The sequence below is a fragment of the Delphinus delphis genome, chromosome X (assembly GCF_949987515.2).
Source record: "Delphinus delphis chromosome X, mDelDel1.2, whole genome shotgun sequence".
In the NCBI taxonomy this organism is placed as follows: domain Eukaryota; kingdom Metazoa; phylum Chordata; class Mammalia; order Artiodactyla; family Delphinidae; genus Delphinus; species Delphinus delphis.
Window position 1 is genome coordinate 89,230,850 of NC_082704.1, and position 19,102 is coordinate 89,249,951.

At 40.2% G+C, this 19,102-nt stretch overlaps 1 protein-coding gene and 1 pseudogene across 1 annotated transcript in view; one reads left to right on the plus strand and one right to left on the minus strand.

The window, feature by feature from the left end:
• Window positions 1-19,102, plus strand: part of MAOB (monoamine oxidase B) — a 111,193-nt gene that overhangs the window by 32,185 nt on the left and 59,906 nt on the right. Inside the window, exons 2-3 of the mRNA XM_060002918.1 lie at window positions 12,338-12,432; window positions 13,880-14,017. Of these exons, the coding sequence (XP_059858901.1) occupies window positions 12,338-12,432; window positions 13,880-14,017 (233 nt within the window). The remainder of the gene's footprint in view (window positions 1-12,337; window positions 12,433-13,879; window positions 14,018-19,102) is intronic.
• Window positions 2,420-8,155, minus strand: LOC132417992 (non-histone chromosomal protein HMG-14 pseudogene; annotated as a pseudogene).

Here is a 19,102-nt window from a genome sequence, read left to right on the forward strand (position 1 = left end):
CCCCAATAAGTTATAGAGACTAAGAAATTATGTAAATAGTATATAGTATCTCCTGATGGAGGTATGCAATACGTCCAGCTGGATAGAAACCAGTTTAACTTTTTGTGTGTGTGTGTTTATTTTTATTTTATTTTACAGCAGCTTGGTAACATATTACTAACACCATTGTTGATACAGAAAATGTCAGCAAACATTTGTACTTAAACAATGCTTCATTCATCTTTTTTTTTTTTTTTTTTTTTTGGCTGTGTTGGGTCTTTGTTGCTGCGCGGGCTTTTTCTAGTTGCGGCGAGCGGGGGCTCCTCTTCGTTGCAGTGCACGGGCTTCTCATTGCAGTGGCTTCTCTTGTTGTGGAGCACAGGCTCTAGGTGCGCGGGCTTCAGTAGTTGTGGTGCACGGGCTTCAGTAGTTGTGGCGCGTGGGCTTCAGTAGTAGTGGTGCATGGGCTCTAGAGTGAGCGCAGGCTCAGTAGTTGTGGCGCACGGACTTAGTTGCTCCACGGCATGTGGGATCTTCCCGGACCAGGGCTCGAACCTGTGTCCCCTGCATTGGCAGGCAGATTCTTAACCACTGTGCCACCAGGGAGGCCCCATTCATCTTTAAGTTGGGCAAACCTTAAGTATTTTGCAATTAAAAGTATGTATAATCTAAGAAAACCCACCTATTATTTCAAGTAATCATCTTCATAATTTTGATTTTATAGCCATTTAAAGAAATTGATATATAATTGACATATTAGCTTTAGGTGTACAACATAAAGATTCAATATTTGTATATACTGTGAAATGATCACCACAATATGTCTAGTTAACATACATCACCACACATAGTTACAAATATTTTTTTTCTTTGGATGAGAATTTTTAAGGCCTACTCTCTTAGCAACTTTCAGATATACAATACAGTCTCATTAACTATAGTCACCATGTTGTACATTACATCCCCATGACTTATTTATTTTATAACTGGAAGTTTGTACCTTTTGACCACCCGATTTAACTTTTTTTTCCAGAATTTTTTATTGTGAGAATTTTCAAGGAATTATACACTCATATACCTACCAACTAGATTGCACAGTTAACATTTTTGCTATATTTTGTTCCGTATTATCCATCTATCCATCCCTCTCTTTATCTGTCAATCCCTCTTTTTTTGATGCATTTCAAAGGAAGCCACAGACATCGGGACCTCCTGCCTCTAATTACCTTAGCACGCCTATCCTTAACCAGCTTTGTTTGCATCTGCATTTTCTTGTCGTACAACAAACACAAAAATCACGTGTTTTTTTTGTTTTTTTTGTTTTGTTTTTATCACAATGCCTTTATTATAACAAAATTCACATGTTTTTTATTAACACCTATTGATGTCACTCAAATTTCATGCTCCGCAGGGCAGACTTTGGGCTAATGCTTTGGAGTTATGAAGACACCACCTATGTAATGAAATTCCAGGTTAATTAAAATTGTTGTCCTGTCTCATGTAGATTAATCACAGAATGGAAAGGGGGTTAATCACTATTTTACAGATGGGGAAAGTGAGGCCCAGAAAGGTGGGGACTCTTGTTCAAGGTCATAAAGCCCATTAGACCTATTTGGCATAGAGCTTTTCTACAGAATGACAATGTTCTGCCTTGTCCTTGAATGAGGCTATGTTTTTCCTTTTACTCTGGTCCTTGCGCACCGCTGACTGCCTTGGTCTTTGGCTCACAAGGGTGTTTCAGCAGCAAAGTAAAACTCCTGGGCCAGGCTCCAAACTAGGCTCCCAAATGACTGCTTTGTAACTTCATTTCTTCCAGTTACTTGTCACATCTCATCCAGATTTCTTTTCCTTGGCAATGTCCACATTTTATTCTGTTCTTCTAGAATTCCAAATTAATCATCTCATTTTTGGTGAAAGGAGATGTTGAAATGAAGAAGTGTTCAAAGTATTCTACAGCAGGCCTGTGACCCTCTTCTGGGCATTTGTAACACCCAGCTCTTTCAGAGACTAAGATCTAGGGAGTGGGTGAGCCAAAGGGGGAATGGATCTCTATTTTATATTCTACCTTAAAGATGTTTGTGATTCTAAAAATCATGTTGATAAAATAAATAAATAAATAAAAATAAAATAAAAATCATGTTGGTAATCCATAGGAGGGCAGAGATATTTCACCCTTAAATCACAGTCAAGGAAACTATCGTGGCATCATATGATTATTTTCGATACTTAAAAAACAATATTCTTAAAGAAGTGTGTGTTTATTTATATATATTCCATTGAATTTCCAAAAGGTGAATTAAACGATTAGTTTTATATAACAATTTTTAAAATGAAGACTATAACACACAAATTTGGGAAAGACAAGTCTGTAATTTCTGGGTTTGCCTCTTTTTTTTTTTTTTTTTTTTTTTTGCTGTACGCGGGCCTCTTACTGTTGTGGCCTCTCCCGTTGTGGAGCACAGGCTCCGGACGCACAGGCTCATCGGCCATGGCTCACGGGCCCAGCCGCTCCGCGGCATGTGGGATCTTCCCGGACCGGGGCACGAACCCACGTCCCCTGCATCGGCAGGCAGACTCTCAACCACTGCGCCACCAGGGAAGCCCTGGGTTTGTCTCCTTTTTTCATGGGAGACCATACTGAGGTCAAGCAGAAACAAATTTTGTCTACCATGATTATAATACACGAAAGAGAACCCACTTCTTTCACACGACAAAAAAAAGACAAGAGCTTGGCTATGAAATGAGGCTCATTATTATTGCTGACATTTTAGGGAAATGCAATAATTTACATGTAAAGCGTGATGAAACAATTTTTATGGTTTTAAATGTATTTTGAAAGGCCTTGGAAGGCAGTCTCATTGTAGTATCTCAGAAGCAGCCGCATCTGGAGAAAGGTTTCTATGGCAACTCATGAAAGCTTGATGTTTTTTTTCTCCTTTTCAAGAGCATAAATCATCACATGGCCTGAGGCTTCAGCAAAGGTCTTCTTTATTTTAGAAGCTATTGCCATTTGTTTTTGTGTTGTATATTTTGACTAAGAGAAAACAGAGCAAAGGGCTTCCAAGAGGGCTTGGAGTCTTTTTCATATCTGGGGACAAGATGTGAATAACATAATTCTAGACTTTGCTTCTCAGTGATCAAAGTGATAGTACATACACATTGATATGTTTGGTTTATATCATGTGTTGTTTCAGTTTTCAGGAAAGTTGTGATCGGTGCGTTCTCAGGAAAGAGGAGTTAGCCTGGACTTGAGGAGGAACTGTTTGGCCAAAGCACCTCTTTTTTTTTTCTTTCATAATTGAGATTTTATTGGTTGTTTTGAGGATCGGTACACAGACATTTCACTTTGTACACAATTCTCAACATACGTACCAAAAACCTAAAAAAATCATGTAGTTGTGATTCTTTTCTGAATAGTTATTCCAGTGACTTTCCAGCTTAAAATTTGGGGGCAGATTTTCCATCACAGGATATCAAGTACCAATATCTTCAAATATTGATATGCTGTTACATCGTTAAGTCCCACTAATTCACAATTTAATATCACATACACTACATACTCAAATTGTCAATCGTTCACAGCACATTAACAGTTACTAGAAGAACTGGACTACCACGACCAAAGATGTTACAGAGTGCACAAAATTCTGCCCAGGAGAGCCAAGACCAAGGGGTCAGTGGTTTGCTTGAGGAAACAATTCTACCAAAAACAACGTGGGAAGAGAAGTAATTTAAAGTGTTTAAGACATTAAATGCACAACTGACTCCAAACTGCCATTTAGTGTGCTTTGTATTATAGGATAGAAAAGCTACCCTCCATCTGTGGAATGTTAAGCTGACACCCAAGACAATCAAAGCCTCCCATATTCAATATCCCACTATTTTCTGGTTGTACCAAAAAATAAACAACCAGCAAATGATTTCACCTCTTAAAAAAAAGCATTTACACTTAAAAAATGGGATGAGGTGGGATTCCTTCCTTTTTAAAAATGTTTCTAGAGCTACTAAAAAGCTTGCATTTACAAAATAGTTGATAAAAATATTCCCCTGGATTGTACAAGAAGGGAAACAGGGACCACTGATAGGACCAGGTGTGTGAATATTAATCAGACTTGGCCTCTTTCTCTCCTGCTTCATCAGAAGCTGGGCTCTCCTCATTTTTAGTTTTTCCATTTTCTGCAGGTCTTCTTTAGTTTCTTGGTTAGCCACTTCAGCCTGTTTTCCCTTGCTCCCCTTTTTCCCTTTTGTTTGCACTTTTTTGTCGGAAGATTTATCCTTTCCTGCCGCCTTTTTTGGCTTCGTTTCCACTTTTGCAGGAGTCGGTTTAGCTGACAACCTCGCCGATCTCCTCTTGGGCTCCTCCTTCGCCGCCCCCTCGGCGGAGCTGACCTTCCTCTTGGGCATCGTGGCGGCGGGGCGGGCGCGAGCCGGGTGCCTGCGGGCCGCGGCGCGCCGAGAGCCTTCGCGAAGCTAGGCTGCTTGGTCGCTGCTGCGACCCGCGGCGGGGGCGGTAGGAGAACCGGATGGAACCGGATTGGGAGCCCGCCCCCTCCTCCCCCCTTGTCCCCCAGCAGCGAGCTCCGTCTCCCTGTCGGCCGGGCCCCCCCCCGCCCATTGGCTACGGGGCCCACTGCGCCGCGGCCCGGGCCCCGAATAGGTGAGGCGGGCCGTCACTCGACCACTGAGCCCCGCCCCCGCTCTGGGCGCCCCTACCCGCCCGCCGTCTGGCAGGGCCCCAGACCCAGGCGAGGGGGCGGGGCCCAAAGCACCTCTTAATGAGTAGTTCAATGGCGGTATCCTAGAGGGCACTGCGACGCTCTAAATGTCTTCAGATCTCCCTGTAAATGTCTTGGTCCCAGGGTTTTGGGCACTGACAGACTCCAGGTGGTTTTTATCAATATAGTCTTTCCAAGAAAGTTACTAAAGAAATATTCTATTTTTAAAACTCGGCATGCTTTGAGAATTTTTTTTAACAACATTGGCCCTTGTATGTTACAGGAAGTAATGTGACTAATGAAGAACACACAGTTCACAAAAACAGAGCCGGATTTTAGACCGAGCTCTGCCATCGCTAGTTGTGTAACGCTGAGCAAGCTCTTGAATCTCTCCCAGACTCCATTTTCTAATCTGAAAAATAGGAATAACAGTGAGAGCCTCAAAGACTTATTGTTAAGAACTCAATGTGTGTGAATATTGGAAACTGTAGTGCTGTACAAATATAAGGTGGTTATTATAATTGGTTAGCTGGCTTTCTTTCCAGCTCTTTTTCTTTGAAGAAGTCAAGGGTATCCCTTTACCATTTCCGGCGTGACGAGAAGAAATCAGTTTCAACGTGTGTCAATATTTTAGCTTCCTATACTATATTAAATATATTATGTTTATATAGACACCATTTCAGCCATTTGTTTATTTCTTGACTAAGTAATTAAATGTCATCTTTGCTGCAGGGTATTAAATGAATACATTCAACAAACATGTAAGTGCCAACTGTGTACTGGCATCGAGGACACAGACTAGATAATTAAATTCTTATCATTCAGGAAATAAGTTTTCTGAGTTTCAAGGCCATGACATAAGCTTCAGGCTGATGCCATGAAAGAGGGGTTGTAATCCAGCCCACACTGCTAGCCAAGCACCGATGTGAGCTGCATTCACCCGAAGAAAGGATGCCTTTTTGAAATTCACCTGCCATGAGTGTGTGCCTTTGTTACGGAGTCCAAGCTCGCTCTGCTCACCGCTCAACTGGCCAATAAATCGGGAGACAAGGTGTTGAGGCAAAGGAATAGCGACTTTATTCAGAAAGCCAGCAAACCAAGAAGATGGCAGACTAGTGTCACAAAAGAACCATCTTATGGGGTCTGGATGCCAGTTTCTCTTATAGAACAAAGAGGGGGAGGAGGTGAGGAAGTAAGGTTAAAAGGCCATTTGCAAATATCACCTGGAATGGCCAGCCTCGGGGAGGGAATGTGTTAATTTCTTCTTTCTTGCAGCCATTCACAGGTGGACAGGGTCAGGATGTTTCCTTGAACAAAGGCACTTTGGTTTAACATTCACAGAGAGGGGCAGGGTTCCCTGAGGCAGGCCATTATGTATAGACAGTATCCTTTTAGTGAACAAAAGCAATGGGAAGCAAAGGTTAAAGTAAAAGAAACAGATCCAGCATGCAGTCAGATTTTGTTCTTCCCTGTAACACCTTCTTGTCATTTACACAAAGGTATGGAATGTGCTAGCAGTGACCCTGATGTTTATGTGGTTCCTGATGTTCTATGGAAGGCGTTCAGTGTTTCACCCTTTAGTAAAGGCTGCTGGCCATGTTTGTTATCTGGAGTCAGATTGTCTGGATTTGAATACTGGCTCTGCCATTGGCCAGCTGTGTGACCTTGGGTATATTACTTGGCCTCTCTGTGCTTCTCTTTTTACATCTGCCCACTTCATAGAGTTGTTAGGAGGATAAATTCTTATATGTAAAACATTGGGAATAAAATGTTCCTGTTTTCAGTGATATCTTTACCTGCCTCTACTCTGTGTTGAAGAGTTCAACAATCAACGTCTGAATTCTACCTACAAATGCCGCTCTCCTTTAATGAATTTAATCTCACATTGGTGATATTTTTCTTTTTACCCCAGACCCTTTTGTTTGTGTGTGCATGTTTGTGTTAAATAACTGAAAAGGCATTCTCTGTAGAGACATCAAAGAATTCCAATTCTTTGATCAGAAGGTCACTTGGTTGTTTCTAGAATTTTCTCATAAAACCATTTGCTTTGTCAGAAGTGACAGAGGTGATGAGGGCTGTTTGCATACTTTTGGCTTTTATCCTTTCTGAGGGAGTGCTTATGTGGTTTACCAGTGTTATAAGGGTAGAGATGCTTTGAGGTACAGTGAATTTTTTTTCTCAGTTTCGGTTAACACGGTACTTTTTTTTGGTAACTTTAAACTGAGAAAAAGTCTTTATGTAATATTGAAGTACTGATGTTTCATAATGTTTTCAAAACAATTAACTTTGCATTTGAAAATGCTGACAAATTCTGTTAAAGATCAGGTTTTGATAGGAAGGACATGAGACATATCGACAAAGCAAGAAGAGGCCCCTTTGTTACCTGCACTGTGTACTTTTCAGTCTCCTACAGTATGTTACTCTTCGGCCCTTTTCCGTGGCACAAAACTGGAAGCACGGAATGTTAATAAAGCTGCAAACCACTGATGTTTAGGTATTTTAAATAACTTGAGTGTCTAATCCAAATTGAAGTATCCAAATAATTTAATTGAAATAGTCATCACTTTGATGAAACATTTTCCAAGTGAATTACCTGGGAAGGGAGATGAAATATTTTGATCATTTCATGGCATTAGGCTTCAGTCTACCATTAGTAAGGTGCGCCATGCTTTGCTTATCCATCCGAAGGAGACTCCCTGAGCCAAAATACTAGGGATCCTGCACCATTTAGAGGTAATAAATGAGATGATCTTATCAAGGGCCTGTCAGGGACACATAGGGGCTGCCTCTGAAGTTGCCAAATGATCATTGTGAAATGATCCTGCATGTTAAACTCAAGTTTAATTAGCTCTTTAAAAGTAGGAAGTCATTATATGCTTGTTTCTAAATTAGTTGCAAAAATTAAATATCTGTTTAAGAGAAAAACTGATATTTTAAGATTCTTCTATTTAGATGGAGAGCAGAATGTTTTAAAACACTTTGCATCAATCAGTGTATAGATTACTGCATTTAAAATTTTTCCTTTTTGGTCCGTGGGTGGTGGCTAAGAGTTCAGGTTTGGGGCTGAACCCTGACCCTGCCATTTACTAATTGTATAAGCTACGGCAAGTCAGTGAATGTCTCCAAACCTCCATTTTTTCTTTTTAAAATGAGGATAATAATACCTCTCAGCACTGTGGTGAAAATCCGATGAGCATTATGTATGAAATGCTGTTTCTTCACACAGCAAAGCAATCCTCAATGCTTTATGATGGTGGCTGCTATTACTGTGGGGTTTTTTTTTTTTAGCTGTTATTGCATTGTGTCAGGAAATGATTGCCTGTTTCAACTGTGCCAATTACACTGTCTAGTGTTCTTAGGGCAAATGTAATTCTGCTACTTTATGATTTTTTTTTCACAATAGTATTGCATTTTAAAATTCCCAGACTTCCCAGAGAATGTACCATCTCTCATATTTTTGTTCTATGGCAAAATGTGTTAAAAGTTCCAAAGGGGGCTTCCCTGGTGGCGCAGTGGTTAAGAATCCCCCTGCCAATGCAGGGGACAGGGGTTCGAGCCCTGGTCCGGGAAGATCCCACGGAGCAACTAAGCCCGTGCGCCACAACTACTGAGCCTGCGCTCTGGAGCCCGCAAGCCACAACTACTGAGCCCACGTGCCATAACTACTGAAGCCTGCACGCCTGCAGAGCCCATGCTCTGCAACAAGAGAAGCCACTGCAATGAGAAGCCTGCGCACCGCAACGAAGAGTGGCCCCCGCTCGCCACAACTAGAGAAAGCCCTCGCCCAGCAACAAAGACCCAACTCAGCCAAAAATAAACAAATAGATAAATTTATTTAAAAAAAGAGTTCCAAATGACTGACATAAACATGAACTCTTGGGAAACAACCCTGTTGTAAGCTGGGGCACTTCTGGATACTTCGTTGTTTGCTTATTCTTTGATTAATCAAACCATTAGTCCTTTTGCCAGTCATCACTAAGGAATCCCTTGAGATCTTAACAATCTTATTTTATTTATAAAAAAAGTTTTATTGAAGTATAGTTGATTTAGAATGTTTTGTTGATTTGCAATGTTATGTTAATTTCTGCTGTCCAGCAAAGTGATTCCGTTATACATATATATACATTCTTTTTTTAATATTCTTTTCCATTATGGTTTATCATAGGATATTGAATATAGTTCTCTGTGCTATACAGTAGGACCTTGTTGTTTATACATCTTAACAATCTTAATCAGCTCCGGGCCAGACTCCAACTCCTCAGTTTCTTCTTCAGTTTCCTAAAATTCCCTCCTCCTAAACTTGCAGGGACTTTCTTAAGCCATTGGTATTTGCGTCAATTATTTTTCAAATCAGTTTTTGTCAGTTGATATCCAACAAGCATGAGTGAGACAAGTTGTGAGGTATTTCTAACAACATATTCTCGTATTGCCCTATTTAAAGATATTTTTGAAATTTCTATTTATGCCTTTTTAAGGCACATGAGCATAAAGAACGCTATTCAATGATTTGATAAGACCCTGGCTTGTTTTAGTAAATGTTTCTGTTTAGCATCAGATACTATTGGGTAACTGCGCTTACCCAGTAGTACCTTTCGTGGAATATAAAATGCTAGCGTAGGGGCTTCCCTGGTGGCACAGTGGTTGAGAGTCTGCCTGCCGATGCAGGGGATACGGGTTCGTGCCCCGATCCGGGAAGATCCCACATGCCGCAAAGCGACTGGGCCTGCACGTCTGGAGCCTGTGCTCCGCAACGGGAGAGGCCACAACAGTGAGAGGCCCACGTACAGCAAAAAAAAAAAAAAAAAATGCTAGTGTATATGAGTGATGTTGTGTTTCGTTCTGAGCCCTTTTGTTTAAGCCTCAACATGCTCAGCAAGTGTATCTGAATTCCACGATAGCAGCTGTTACTATGGCTGCATGTTATTTCATATTTCATTGGTTGAACTGATGCTTGATAAGAGAAACAGCATTGAATCATCTGCAATTTTGACTCTAAATAGAAAGGTTTTCTCTCTCTCTTTGTTTTTTCCTTATAAAGGTAAAATTAGGAGACTGGAGTTAAAAATCCAAGCCCTGTATTTCTAAATTAGGGTTCTGCAGTGCTTGTGCACATTGCTCATGGGGCTGTGGACTTTGGCACCATCACCCCACCACCAACTGGAAGTCCCGGTCTTGCACCCAAGGACAGGGATCGGAAGATGGATTAACTCAAATAATGGAATTTCACATTAGCCTCTTTATTTTTTTTTAATTTATTTATTTTTGGCTGCGTTGGGTCTTCGTTGCTGCGCACAGGCTTTCTCTAGTTGTGACGAGAGGGGGCTGCTCTTCGTTTCAGTGCGCGAGCTTCTCATGGCGGTGGCTTCTCTTGTTGTGGAGTACGGGCTCTAGAGCGCAGGCTCAGTAGTTGTGGTGCGCGGGCTCAGTAGTTGTGGCTCACGGGCTCTAGAGTGCAGGCTCAGTAGTTGTGGCGCATGGGCTTAGTTGCTCCGCGGCATGTGGGATCTTCCCGGACCAGGGCTCGAACCCATGCCCCCTGCATTGGCAGGTGGATTCTCAACCACTGTGCCACCAGGGAAGCCCCACATCAGACTGTTTAAAAAAAAAAAAAAAGGTTTCTTCTTTTAGGGCAGCTCAGAGAGGGGGAATGAAGCCTCGGCTTTTCATTGTGGCTTTTACGGTAGGCTCATATCTTATGTTCCATGGATTCTTATCAAACCACAAGATACAAGTGTGTGTGCTTTTTTTAGAATATTCTACTTATGTAATATTTATGTATTTATTTTGGCTGCTCTGGGTCTTAGTTGTGACACGTAGTATCGTTGCTGTGGCATGCGGACTTCTTAGTTGTGGCGTGGATGCGGTATCTAGTTCCCCAATCAGGGATGGAACCTGGGCCCCCTGCATTGGGAGCGCAGAGTCTTACCCACTGGATGACCAGGGAGGTCCCCACAAATGTGTTTTAAAAACACGTTGGTCCAAACAAAGTGAAAAATATCTTTTGAAATGTAATCTCTCCCTGAAACAAAAATTGAGAGATGCGGTCTATGAAAAGGATGGCTCTGAGGCCCCGTGAAAAGCAATACTCGTAGTGGTTATAGAAACGGACACTGGAACGAAACTGCCCGGCTCTGCTGCTGGCTCGTTATGTGACTTTGGACACCTCTTTGTGCTTCAGTTTCCCCAGCCATAAAATAGGAATATCAATAGTACCTTTTTTATTGGATTGCTGTGAGAATTCACTGAATTCTCACAGCATTAAAAATATACATTAAAACACTTAGACTAGCATCTCAAATGTTGTGAGCACTATATGAATATTAGCTATTTTTGTGGGAATCATTTTTTTTCACGCTAGTGTGATCTAAAAGTCCCAGAACTATTATTTTTAAAAGACGGGATAGAAACTGTTTCACTTATCTGTAAGGCACAGCATCTTGTCATTTCCTTGATTTTGTTTGGTCTCATAAAGCAAACGAGTAAGGTATTTGGAACTGAGCAAATTCAGTTTATTGTGGTAAGAGCACCAGAGTTCTCTTGTCTGAGAAAACTCTGTAAGTTAAAGATGCAGAATTTTAAGATCTGTGAGGTCAAAAACTACATTCAGGATGTACTTATACCAAAAACTACATATTCGAACTCTACGCTAAGCTTTATACTTTATCAAAACTCACTGAACCCATTGGGTAAGGTTTATTGTATGTAAATGTACCTCAATAAAACTTTTTTCTTTTTTAAGTTGAACTCGTGGTGGTGGAAATGTAGTAGGCATACAATAAGTATTTTTGACGACATTAATAATTAAATGAATGAATGAATGGAGTCATTTCATTCTTCAGTGATGGATCATATGGGGAATTAGGACAATTAAGTGGGTTGAATCTTATGTCCTTGGTTTTGAAACTTTACATCAACTTCTAAAAGTTCAGTTTTAATAGTAAAGCTTAGGTCCTTTCACATGTTTTGAAGGCAGACTCTACCCCCCACTCCCCAATTTACCGGATTTTCAGATTTGCCTTGAGAATGAAGTCAGTGGCTCCATTTCGTCCTGTGTCTGCTGGGGCTTATACATTTCTCTTTTGTGTGGCTTTGTGTTTTCTTTCATGTTGTCAGACACATAATCATGTAATTTAGTCTTTAAAGATAGACATTTTGATATAGTGACCAAAGAAGTTTTTTTGTTTTTGTTTTGTTTTGTTTTTTTGCGGTTCACGGGCCTCTCCCGTTGCGGAGCACAGGCTCCGGACGCGCAGGCTCAGCGGCCATGGCTCACGGGCCCAGCCGCTTCACGGCATGTGGGATCTTCCCGGACCAGGGCACGAACCCGTGTCCCCTGCATCGGCAGGCGGACTCTCAACCACTGCGCCACCAGGGAAGCCCCAAAGAAGTTTTTAAGATTTGAGACCTTTACCAAAAATGAAATCCCTTTTATTCTTTCTAGAAATAGCAGTTGGTTTCCCAGACTTGGACTCTGGATCTCTATTGAGAAACCCTAGCCACCTGTAAGTTGAATAACTTGAGCGTGATGATAAGCCATGTGTATGAGCTAACATGGACTTTTCTCATTGGCTGTTAACATGAGGAGCTGATCTGGAGTCCCTGTAAAGTGTTTGATTCTGATTTTTTCTTGTATTTTCTCCTAGGTATGACAGCAGCCAAACTCCTGCATGACTCTGGCCTGAATGTGATTGTTCTGGAAGCCCGGGACCGTGTGGGAGGCAGGACTTACACCATCAGGGTAAGACAATAATGATGGGCGGGAGAAACGTGTCACTGAAGCTGAGTTTCTTGTTTCTTTCTGAAGGTCTTCAACTTCATTTGACTCTTTTTAAGAGAGTGAAAATTACTCTCCACAGCCTCTCAATTTGCTTCCTTTTCAACCCTTTTCTTCTGTCCCTTTTCTCACCTCATGATACTTGGCACTTGCCCAATAAATGATTGCACCAATAATTAGGTGTTTGAAATACATTAGTGAATAAAACAAAGACCACTGCCCTTGTGAAATGTCTGTTCCCTTTTTTTTTAGTCAGAGAACTATATAGTCAACAAACAAACAAAAACAGAAGAGGAGGACCTGATCTGGTGTCCCTGACTATTAGGAATCCAGTTATGTTTGGACATGTTCAAACATAGGAAGTTTTTCTAGTCACTCTTCTTCAAAGGTTGGTCCTTAGTTGTTTCAAGTGAAGCTAATTCATAACCATATAGAAAACTTCCTACTGAACATAAGAGCAGTTTCAAAGGTTTGAATTAGGACCAAATATTCCCTAATGCTATCTTTCAAATGTCTGGATGAGCAAACCACAAAGGAAGTGGTCATTTCCTGGATGGACTTAGAGTTTATCATACTAAGTGAAGAAAGTCACACAAAGAAAGACAAATATCATATGATATCACTTATATGTAGAATCTTAAAACAATGATACAAATGAACTTACAGAACAGAAATAGACTCACAAACATAGAAGACAAATTTATGGTTACCAAAGGAGATAGAGGGGGGAGGGATAAATTAGGAGTTTGGGATTAACAGATACACACTACCATATATAACATAGATAACCAACAAGGACCTACTGTATAGCACAGGGAACTATATTAAACATTTTGGAATAACCTATAATGGAAAAGAATCTGGAAAAGAATATATATATATATGTATATATACACATATATACATATATATATACATATATATATATAACTGAATCACTTTGCTACACACCTGAAACATTGTAAATCAACTATACTTCAATGAAAAAAAAAAGGAAAAGAAGTGGTCATTTCCTTTCTCGCTTTTCCTCTAGCATTAGGTGCCTCAAAATTAGCCTGAAATGCTAAGTAAAGAGAAATTCATCCATAATTCACAGCTTACAAGTCTAAGCCACTAAAACCCAAAGCACGTTGTGGTATGTATTGAGAATGATGGGGTTCAGAAGTCTCTTGCCTATTTCAAGGTCAATCAGTTTTGCTTTACATTAAGGAATGATTCTATAACTGTTAAGTTGCATGACTGAAGTAGAGTTGCTAACAGAATCCAGTTTTCTATGGATACACCTCAACGTGTGTCTAGAACCTATGAAACGCCAATTTGCTTATTTCAGGGCTGTCTTTTTTTTTATCTTATGTTATCTTATAACATTTTTACATATATTTATTTTTATTTTTTTTCCATGGGAAAACAGAACCAAAAAGTTAAATATGTGGACCTTGGAGGATCTTATGTTGGCCCAACTCAGAATCGCATCTTAAGATTATCCAAGGAGCTAGGATTGGAGACCTACAAAGTGAACGAAGTAGAGCGTCTGATTTACCATGTAAAGGTAAGCCTGGACCAGCCTTTGAAGGATTTGAAGATTTCTCTATGGGTGTTTTCCATATATGAATTCCAGATCCTCCCCTCAGACAATCTCCTTCATCCTTGAATGATGTATATGTATTTTATAAGTATATTTCAACCATTCTGAGAATTTTTTTTTTTTTTTACTGTTATCAAAGGAGAATTCTAAACCTATTTGGGAAGGTTATTGATGAAGTGGTATTGCCCATTTGGTGAAAAGTTTAACAAAACCAATAGAGAAAAAAACATTTGTGATTGATTTATTAAATACCTCTATTAAAATAACGGGCTCTTTCATGTGATACAAAAACCTGTGTATAGTTTTACTAATGCTGCCCTAGACTTCACATTATAGAGTATTTGCAACATGTCTAATGTAATATTTTGAAATTTGGTCATCATGTCCTGTATATAGGCTAAACTCACTCTCTTAGAGATTTACATAAAAGTAAGTCAAGTCTCAAATTCCATCTTTCATGGGGAAGCTCCATTGATCTCTCCCAAATTCCTGTGAGTTTACTGGGTTTCAATTCCCATGATCATTTGTAGCTCATGGTTCTTGCTTCCATGATACTTATGCTCATTCACATTCATGGCCAGTGACTCTCTTCTTTCCTTTGTTCTATGTCAACCTGGGTTCAAATTCATCTCTTTCTCTTGATTTTCTTCGGACCACCCCAAGCATTTGTGTACAGCAAAATTGACTGAAGTTTTGAACAGTGTGGGTAAGGGGTTCAGTTGCAAAAACATAGACAACTTAGAATTGAATACTGGACGTTCTAATTCTAATAAGCTCTTCAAACAGTGTGCCCCTGGGGATTTCTCACTGGCCACATTTCTCTGTGGATTCCAGTCTCCCACCATGTTTCTGCCTTTAGACTCTTCTGGCATCTCCCTGATCCTTGTTTTCCCAGCATCATTTTCTTGGTCCACAATGTCACTGATGTTCTCTGACAGGCAAAGACTCACCTACCCTGGACCCCACTCTGAAGTCCCACGGAAGGACTGGCAGAGGTTTTGAATTTCAGTCTTTCCTCTCTCTCCCTCACTTGCTTCCGTAAGTGGAAGCGAGCAGTGTAGAGCCAAGTTCCTCACCAGAAGAAATCATCCCCTTAGGAGACAGAAGAACTCGCAACAGTCAGTTTTGATATACATAACAGTGTTGACACCTGGATATTATTTGTGGGTGATAATATCAAGAAGGACAAATAATAGACTGTACATTGTCAGTCGTTTAATAAAACAGGAAATAAACATCTATCTGATTTGGTATAATGCGGGTAACATTTATACATAAATGTTGATGTTCAGATTTTGTTTTATGAGCCTTTTCACCTTGCTTCCCTATTTGTCTAGTGGAAAAAGAGACACATGAATTAGAAATGAAAAAGTAGCATGGCGATAGAGTGATTTGTTGAACATCCATCAGCAGCACTTAGTAAGCATTCTTCATTGCGTTCCTTGCTTTTATATGTAGCTCATCTTGACTGATTTCTTCTGTCTTTCTTGTCCTAACCTTTAAGACTTGCAGAGACTGAATTCCCAGAACACTACGATCTCTTTTAGGTTTCTCGCGACAAAGGAGATGACTAGAAATTATATTCACTTTTCTGTGTGTGTGTGGGCAGGGTTTCTTGGCAGTCAGGAGCTAAGTTCAGGACGCTTTGCTTATCTGGAAATCTTATGGCCGACATTATGTTCCTTGTTTGAAAGAGATGGCTCAGAGTTATCAACTGTGGAAACGATGTAATACTTGAATTTTTCAGAGTGATGACCGAATAATGCTGCTTTCTTAAGCTATTTCGTATAACCCACGTGCAGCTAAGAAAATATAATTAAGCAGTATCTCTGACTTGATACAGAATAAATATATATGCCGACATTGCTTTGTATGAAATTCAAAATAAATGTTATTGCTTTTGAATTATTACAAAAGGAAAGCATGTTTACTGTAAAAATATAATAAGAAAATGTGGTAGAGAAAAACAATTAAAAAACCCCTCCAATAATCCTATCTAGAGGAAATCACTCTAAAATATTCTTCTGGTACCTAGATTTTCATGTTCCTATATTGCTATTTTCTGACTTCTGCTGTACGTGTTTGATATACTTACTTACTCTCTAATTAATTCTCATCCTGACACGATTGAAACACTAATGAATTTATGAAACAAAGGTTTTTTTCAGTCTTGATAAGGGTGCTAATTTGACCTCCTTGTGGCTGTATCCAGTGAAGCGCTACACGATAATAAATAATAATAAAGACCTTAGAGCTAAGAAGTCCTCCCCAAACTAAATATTTGTTCTCCACCATCATCACCTCCATGTCTTTGCTCATATGTCATTTTTATTATTTTGAACCTGTAAAAAGCATCTCAGATGACTCCATCCATTTCTGGGATTATTGAGCAGAACTCTGATAGCTGATCTGCTACTACACGCCGAAGAACGTAGTTCAAAAAGTTGTCTTCTCTGTCATGGTAGGCAGTACTTTGGCCATTACTCTCTATTACCTATTTCAATAACTACTGTTCCCAAGTGCAAATACTGTTCCCAAGTGGTTCATGCAAATATCTAGTATATTTCTGCCTTGTTTCTTCAGCGGACCTGCATGTATTTCTCAACCCAAAGCCTGAGCATATCAAGAGTATCAAGTGTGTTACTTCTCATATTGTCAGATCCTGCAATTCAAATCAGCCTGCTCAAAGATTCTGTTTTTTTCAGTTTCTTACATGGTCGTTAAAAGAAGACAGTGTTTTACGTGCAACCTTAATAACATTAAGCTAGGGAATTTGGATATGATGGTTGGAATTGAAACTGGTGAAATGGAGCTACTCACAAAAGGGGGCAGGGCGGTGCTACAGCAGCCCATGATAGGATAGCTATCCAAAGGAAGGGTGTGTTTCCCAAGAAAGGAGGACTCCCAGTGTCACCAGTTCTCTGATAGTTCTGGAAGAAATGGTCTGTTGACAGATGGGATGTGCTCCTGCTGGGCCCATAACAAGCATGCATCAACCCCTGGTGTGCTGTGATGTGCAGGGCGTTTTGCTGTCTGCCTCTGATCTGCCAGAAATGTTTCTATCTACTGAGTGGCATTCATTTTTAGTACTACAGTGGATCTGTCTTATGTTGCTAAAATGTGGTTTTCCAAAACCTTGTTTGTGATTCAAAGATGTGATACTGAGCTATATTGGGATTTAATTATCAGTGGGAAAAGTGATCGCTTCAGCTCAAATCTATATAAGTTAGAAGGTGTTTTCTGCACTTCTCAAATCAGTGATGCAGTCCTTCGTGCTTAACAATTATCGTGAAAACATCTACGGAAGTTTTTAATCTGTTTCACAAATCGTCATGCTAATTTCTGCTAGGATAGTTTAGAAGGCAGCTGTTTACATGCCTTGAAAGTGACTTGTGAAAAATGTTCCGTTTTAGGGACTATCTCATAATTAAAAAGATAAAAAATATAAACCTCTTAAGGGATCTTGCTATATTTTAATTTGTGCCTCCTCCTCCTTCATCGTGTGTGTGTGAGAGAGAGAGAGAGAGAGTGTGTGTGTGTTTGCATGTTCACATGTGTGGTCGTTTTGTTGTTGCTTGTTTTTTGTTCTTTTGGGTTCTTACTTGGAAGGAGTTGGAGAAAATTCTGAAGTTTGGTACAATTTAGGCTATTGGCAGATAGAGTTCCTCTGTCTCAGAAGCTTTTATAAGTCTGAAATTTGGAACTAGTGTCTAGTTAAAGTATGCATGAAACTGCCTTAGGCCCAAAAGCTTAACTGTTAGGAGTTTGGTGAACGTAAAGATGTAGCGTGACTTAAATTTAAGAGCCCGACTTCACACTGATCATCATTTCCAAACTTCAGCTGTGGGGAGAAACTGAGAAAAAAAGAAAAATGCTCTGGTCTTACTTCCCAACGAGCAGAAGCCAAGCTCACTGTCAAAGTCCCTTTTGTGTTGTATGTGGTCAACCTCAGGGCTTGAAGAGGCCTATGAAAGAGGAGCCATCTCTCAAATATATTGCCTACTACTTGTTGCTACAACTGCTATTGCGCAAACAACCTCATGGAACAGGCGCCATATAGCAGAGCCCCACAGTTTGGTGAGAACTCTGAAAGCCAGTGGAAAATACAGAAAAAAAAAAAAAAGCACATAAAAGCATACAGCGGGGCTTCCCTGGTGGCGCAGTGGTTGAGAGTCCACCTGCCAAAGCAGGGGACGCGGGTTCGTGCCCCGGTCCGGGAAGATGCCACATGCCGCGGAGCGGCTGGGCCCGTGAGCCATGGCCGCTGAGCCTGCACGTCCGGAGCCTGTGCTCCGCAATGGGAGAGGCCACAACAGTGAGAGGCCCGCGCACCGCAAAAAAAAACAACCAAATCACTAACAACTCCAGCAGTTTCTCTTAGAGCTTCAAGGTTGGTAAGTACTTGGTCTGCCTTTCCCAATCATCCAGGCGACAGTTTTGCAGTGCTTTACCACTTTCTCTACCTTTCAATCCTGTGCCATTTCTTTTCTGGGCACCTGCATCCTGCCCACTAAGCTAATGGCACACAATTTAAAATTCTGTCCTAGCATCACTCCACTTCAAGGTATCATCAAATGATGATTCCAAATAAAGAACTCAGGGATAATGGATCAGCTTGAATGAAATTGGCACTAAACATTAAATACGTTTAAATAAAGATTTAAACAAAGAATTGGAAGAATTACGACTCTAGTAAAGAATGTACTGCAGACCTTTTTTTTAAAAAGCCTTTATATGGTAAAAAAATATATATAATCTATAAAATCAGAATGTGGAGAAGGTGAGAAGGGAAGAGATATAAGAAAGGTGAGGGCTACTGAAATCTTCCTTCATAGCACGAAATCAGTATATACCAAAATGATACTTGTAGCTAATAAAAAAACAAAGGCTCAGATCTCTTAATGATTTTTATGATCTTTTGACTTTATGCTACAGGGCTCTTTCTCTTGGGTTATGCAACATTTATTTGAAGTTTAGCTCTTCCTTCAGTTCCTTCAGTTTATGTTTCTTCCATTAAATTTAAGTACATTTATGTCAATGAAAGCAACA